The sequence below is a fragment of the Borostomias antarcticus genome, assembly GCF_949987555.1.
Source record: "Borostomias antarcticus genome assembly, chromosome: 14".
In the NCBI taxonomy this organism is placed as follows: domain Eukaryota; kingdom Metazoa; phylum Chordata; class Actinopteri; order Stomiiformes; family Stomiidae; genus Borostomias; species Borostomias antarcticus.
Genome location: NC_140247.1, coordinates 23,292,875 through 23,298,874, shown reverse-complemented (window position 1 = coordinate 23,298,874; position 6,000 = coordinate 23,292,875). Strand labels below are relative to the sequence as shown.

At 54.0% G+C, this 6,000-nt stretch overlaps 1 protein-coding gene across 1 annotated transcript in view; it reads left to right on the top strand.

Annotated features, from left to right (window-relative positions):
- The window catches only part of atp11c (ATPase phospholipid transporting 11C (ATP11C blood group)), a gene marked incomplete at its 3' end in the record, with an annotated part of 42,473 nt that overhangs the window by 16,617 nt on the left and 19,856 nt on the right, over nucleotides 1–6,000 (top strand). Inside the window, exons 4-7 of the mRNA XM_084449281.1 lie at nucleotides 3,069–3,149; nucleotides 4,270–4,377; nucleotides 4,574–4,702; nucleotides 5,003–5,091. Coding sequence (XP_084305407.1) covers nucleotides 3,069–3,149; nucleotides 4,270–4,377; nucleotides 4,574–4,702; nucleotides 5,003–5,091 — 407 coding nt within the window. The remainder of the gene's footprint in view (nucleotides 1–3,068; nucleotides 3,150–4,269; nucleotides 4,378–4,573; nucleotides 4,703–5,002; nucleotides 5,092–6,000) is intronic.

Below are 6,000 nucleotides of genomic sequence, written 5' to 3'. Positions count from 1 at the left end.
CCTGTCCAGAACAGGCCTTTCCTGTCCACAGATCAGGCCTTTCCTGTCCAGATCAGGCCTTTCCTGTCCAGAACAGGCCTTTCCTGTCCAGATCAGGCCTTTCCTGTCCACAGATCAGGCCTATCTCGAACATTATCGGTTGGTGGGCGTTCTTGCCTTGACAGATTTAACTCCTTCAGCCAATCAGCATAGTGATCATTAACGTTACTGCTTGTTGGTTCGGTTCTGCCAGCGGCCGAATGCGTTTCATTTTGGAACCAATCAGGGGGCTACGTTCTACTGGGAGGGCGGGACAGCGGTCAGAAGACGGCCCCCGATTGGCCCAGTCGAGACTATATCAGAGAGAAATGGTTGGAGATGGTGGGGGAAGTCCAGCCTGATCTGCGTAGAGAAACTGCTAGTGAACAGGAGAGACCCGGATTGTCTCCCGGGACCAGTGTCTCCTAGCGGTCGGCCCGGGGGTGCCTGGGGGACGAGGTATGGTGGTCTGTGTCCCTGCCCCCCCCCCCCCGTGTCCCTCACTCTGCATTCCTGCTGAAGGTAGGATGCGCTCTAGGCCGTCTCTGGCTTCCAATTGATTTATCTCCCACTTAATTGTAATCTAAGTAAAGCTCAGATGCTTAGGCGTGTGCTCTCTGGATGTGTGTGTGTGCGTGTGTGTGCGTGCGTGCGTGTGCGTGTGTGTGTGTGTGTGTGTGAGTCTGGAACAGTGCATGCAGGAGCGTTTTGTCTCATTCCCGGTCACAGCACAAGTGAGAGGAGAGCAGCGGAGACACGGTTCATTGCTCGGTTCACTGCTCGTGTGTGTGCGTGCGTGGGTGTGTGCGTGCGTGCGCGTGCGTGTGTGTGTGTGTGTGTGTGTGTGTGTGTGTGTGTGTGTGTGTGTGAGTGAGTCTGCAACAGTGCATGCAGGAGCGTTTTGTCTCATTCCCAGTCACAGCACAAGTGAGAGGAGAGCAGCGGAGACACGGTTCATTGCTCGGTTCACTGCTCGTGTGTGTGCGTGCGTGCGTGCGTGCGTGGGTGTGTGCGTGCGTGCGCGTGCGTGTGTGTGTGTGTGTGTGTGTGATGGCTCGCTGCTCGTCCCCTGCTCCTGCCTCAGCTGATGTCTATCTGACAGCTTGTACAGCTCCCTGGCTGGAATGCCAACAAGCCACTCTATGTGACTCTGGAGGTGCGCGTGTGCGTGCGTGTGTGTGTGTGTGTACTCACCCTCAGTCAGTGAGAGCTGCGTTATTCACTTTCTGCACACTGCAAGACCAGGAGCATGGGGGGCCTAATCTGCCTTGTGACGGCTTTAGAGGCTCCACACACACACACACACACACACACACACACACAGGTTTTGGAGTTATGGCCTGTAGACCAGGAGCGCTGGCCAGGTGGTGATCCTGAGCTGGTCGTTTAGGATTACCTGACCTCGGTACACCCCCCCCCCCCCCCCCCTCTCTCTCTCTCTCTCCGTCTCTCTCTCTCCCTTTCTTTCTTTCTCTCTCCCTCTCTTGCTCTCTCTCTGTCTCTCTCTCTTTCTTTCTCTCTCGCTCTCTCTGTCTCTTTCTCTCTCTCCCTCTCTTTTTGTCTTTCTCTCTATCTTCCTCTCTCTTTCTCTCTCCCTCTCTCTTTCTCTCCTTTTTTCTCTTTCTCTGTCTCTCTCTCCCTGTGTCTCTTTCTCTCTCCCTCTCTTTTTCTCTTTCTCTCTCTCTCCCTCTCTTCCTCTCTCTTTCTCTCTCCCTCTCTCTTTCTCTCCCTCTTTCTCTTTCTCTGTCTCTCTCCCCCCCCCCTCCCTCTCTCTCCCCCCCCCCCTCCCTCTCTCTCTCTCCCAGTAGTAGCCTGGTGCCTGCTTCCTCTCAGAGCTCTGACATGGACACGCACCGTCCGCTCCTCAGCGCGCCGTCTCGCCCGCGTTTCTTCTGCTGACGTCAGATTTGGGAAACTGCCACACATACACACACATCTACGCCTGTCACACCCCCCGGCTATGGGTGAGAGCTGAGCTGTCACACACCCCCCCCTCCCCCCCCCCAGGGCTTGGGCAGTCACTTGCTTGATGCTGACCGACCAATCACACGCAGCGTTCTGGTCTGGTTAGTGTGGCGGAGCAAGTAAGTAAGTAGCCTTGAGAATCAATGGTTCAGGACCAAGGTTATAATAGTTTTGCTTTTTTCATTAGTTTTTATTTTTATATCGTTTTTTTAACTTTTTGTTTTCAATTTCAGTTTAGTTTTGATTAGTTTTAAAGCAGGTTTGCTAGTTTAGTTTAGTTTTTATTTTTTGAAAATGCTTAGTTTTAGTTTAGTATTTATTAGTTTCAGTATTAGTTTTAGTTTTTTTTTCTTCTGCGCTAGCCTCGTGAGACTGTCCTGATCTCGTGAGCTCATGTTGTTTCACTCCGTGTGAAACAATCCATCTGGCGCACGTCAGGTTACTTCTGTGCAGGGACACAGCTAAAAAAAATGGAGGATAGATTTCATATCCACCCAAAATACTAGGCTTACAGTATGTATGAAATGAAAAAGACTAAAACTAAGGAAATTGTCTCAATAATTTTAGTTTATTTTAGTGAGTTTTGTAAACACACAATACAGTTTTAGTTAGTTATCGTTTTTTTGTAAAGTCTAGTTTTTATTTTTATTTCAGTTAACTAAAATGTTTTTTCACACCTAGTTTTCGTTTTTTAGTTAGTTTTCGTTAACTATAATAACCTTGTTCAGGACCCTATCTCCTGGTTCCTTAGCGTGAGGCAGTTTGATGGACCAGTCCACCCCCTGGACATGACGCTAGTATGTCACAGGGACTCACCCCCAATCCAACCCTTGATGCTGAGTGCCAAGCAGGGATGCATTGGGTGCCATTTTTTATAGTTTTTGGTATGACTCGGCCGGGGATCGAACCATCGACCTCCCGATCTCGGGGTGGACCACAAGGCCACTGCGCTGGTTCTCGTGTGGCTAAGCTAGACAGCAACCAAAAGGGCGAACGCGTGCGAACCCTGACCAAAACTGACTGGAGATGCTCCCCCCCCCAATCCTGTTGGTTAAACCGGCCCTTTGATGTGTCCCGTCTCACAGGTCATAGTGGACACGCCCACGAGCCCCGTCACCAGCGGTCTCCCCTTGTTCTTCGTGATCACGGTAACGGCCATCAAACAGGTAAGAGACCCCCGCGCCCTCTAACCTCTGACCTCACCTCCTCTCATTGCCCCCCCCCCCCCACCTGTCCTCTCCTCTCCTTCCTCCAGATATTTGCTCTTGGAGGGGACGTTTGTGTGAAATATGACCAGTCTGTCATAGGCGTGGGCCATTGCCAGCATTAAATGCAGTCGCAGCAAGTTGCAAACAATGTCCTTCAATGGTCTTCAAAGGCAGACATAGTGATGCTTTGATATGAGGGAGAAAGAGGGATAACGTGGTCTGGCAGATGGACCAAATGGTCGTATCGCCGCGATCAATGGAGTGTCCCTCTCCTCCTTTCTCCTCTCCTCTCTCCTGTCTCCTCCTTTCCTCTCCTCTCCTGTCCTGTCTTCTCCTTTCCTCTCCTCCTCTCCTCTCCTGTCCTGTTTCCTCCTCTCCTCTCCTGTCTCCTCCTCTCCTCTCCTGTCCTGTCTCCTCCTCTCCTCTCCTGTCCTGTCTTCTCCTTTCCTCTCCTCCTCTCCTCTTCTGTCCTGTCTCCTCCTCTCCTCTTCTGTCCTGTCTCCTCCTCTCCTCTTCTGTCCTGTCTTCTCCTTTCCTCTCCTCCTCTCCTCTTCTGTCCTGTCTCCTCCTCTCCGCTTCTGTCCCGTCTCCTCCTCTCCTCTCCTCTCCTCCTCTGTAGCCAGCCCTGTCGTGGCTTTAGATGCATTGTTTTAGGGCTGGTTTAGTCGGTGGCCTGCTGTGAGGGCCTTTGGAAAGCGCACCATGGCGTGTGGCCTTCCTTCCAGAGGTATATGGGCCAGAGGCAGCGGGCGGGGCTGTAGTGCCCCTGCCCCCCCCCCGCCAGGCTTTCAAGTGGGACAGCAGGGGAGCCTCTGTAGTGTCACCGAGGTGCAGTGCTCTCTATCTATCGTTCTCTCTCTCGCTCTCTCTCTCTCTCTGTTTCTCTCTCTCTCTCTCTATGTCTCTCTCTATGTCTCTCTCTCTCTCTCTCTCTCTCTCTCTCTGTCCTCTATCCACCTGCATCCTCCTTTGGTCACTCTCCCCTAACCCCCTCTGTCCTTCCTTGCTCCTGTAAAACACCTCTCTCTCTCTCTCTCTCTCTCTCTCTGTCCTCTCGGCCCCCCCCCCCCCCCCCCAGGGCTATGAGGACTGGCTGCGGCACAAGGCCGACAACGAGGTGAATAAGTACCTGGTGACGGTGCTGGAGGACGGCCGGAGAACACGCACGGAGAGCGAGAGAATCAAGGTACCTTTCCGGCGCCGGCGTCCCCCCAGGAAATGAACGTCCCCTTAGGGAGGAGCTGGGGAGAGGAGGGGGGGGGGGGGGGGGGAGGGGGCGGGAACGCTGGCATTTGGATGTGGAAACAGTGTGTGTGTGTGTGTTGGAGAATGATCCATCAGAGATGAAGCTCTAGTTGATGCCCCCGACCCCCCTTCCCCAGGTGGGAGACGTAGTGGAGGTGCAGGAGGACGAGACCTTTCCCTGTGACCTCATCCTGCTCCAGTCCAGCAGGGACGATGACACCTGCTTCGTCACCACCGCCAGCCTGGACGGGGAGTCCAACCATAAGGTAGCTACAGCTAGCTGCTTCATGAGGAAGGTAGCCACAATTAGCTGGTCTATGAGGAGTCCGACCATAAGTTAGCTACAGCTAGCTGCTCTGTCCAACCTGTTTGCGTGTGTGTTTCTGTGCACTGTAGTTTTGTGTGCCTGACTGTCCCATCGATGTGCGTGTGCTCAGGCAGGCTTCTATGCGTTGTGCGTGCACGCGCACGTGTGCTGTACGAGAGTTGCTACAGTGATGACCTGACCTGAAACAGTCAGCACTCCCCCCCCCCTCCCCTCCCCTCCCTCTGTGCCTCCCCCTCAGACACACTACACGGTGCCAGAAACGGAGAAGGACATGGCGTCTCTCTACGCCACCATCGAGTGTGAGCAACCTCAGCCCGACCTCTACAAGTAGGCACCCGTCACGCCGTCACCCCGCGGATTTACGCTAGACTGACACAGAATGTGCGCGGACAAGATCAGTTAATCGTAGGACCTGATAAACGCCGACACTCGACGTCTTGGTAGCCTTTAATGGTAGCAGAGGGATGACAGTAGCAAGCTGCTGGCAGGGTGTTAGCGCAGCCATGCTAGCGCACTGACATATTAGGACTGGTGTTGGGAGTAAGCTGTGGTTTGTCAGTGAGGCTGCCCAGGAAACGAAAGTAAAGTTCAGCCAGACGGGTTTTTGGCCCTGAGCAAGCTCAGAGAGACCGGCCTGTGGCAGTCAGGCGCCAAGAGCTGGACTCTGGCACCCCCTACAGGCGAAACGCCGCCGGTTACAGCTGGCTGCTCATCAGGGCCTGAGCCGGAGGCTGGCGTTTGATGTGGGAGGGGAGGGGAGGGGGGGGGGGGGGGCAGATCAAAGCTGGGTGGTGGTGGGGGGGGGGGTGTCGCTGCCAGCCGGCCCGGCGCACGCCGCTGGAGGGCCATCAGCGATTACCCAGGCTCATGATTGGTGCAGCCCGCCTTTTCGCAAGGTCCCGGTGACGAGCAGATGGCGTTTGCGACTGCGAGCGCCTCCCATTTTGACACGAGTTCACGTCTGAATACTGATCCACCCCCATGGGCCGAGACACCAGGCTGTTAGGGTAACGGGGAAGTCTGCTAAACCAACCAGCCCCGTCCATCTGTGATAAAACTGTATAAAAGAGACTGTGTATTGTGTAGTGCATATAGCTGCTATTGGGTGGGGTAATAAGTGTGTGTGTGTGTGTGTGTGTGTGTGTGTGTGTGTGTGTGTGTGTGTGTGTGTGTGTGTGTGTGTGTGTGTGTGTGTGTGTGTGTGTGTGTGTGTGTGTGTGTGTGTGTGTGTGTGTG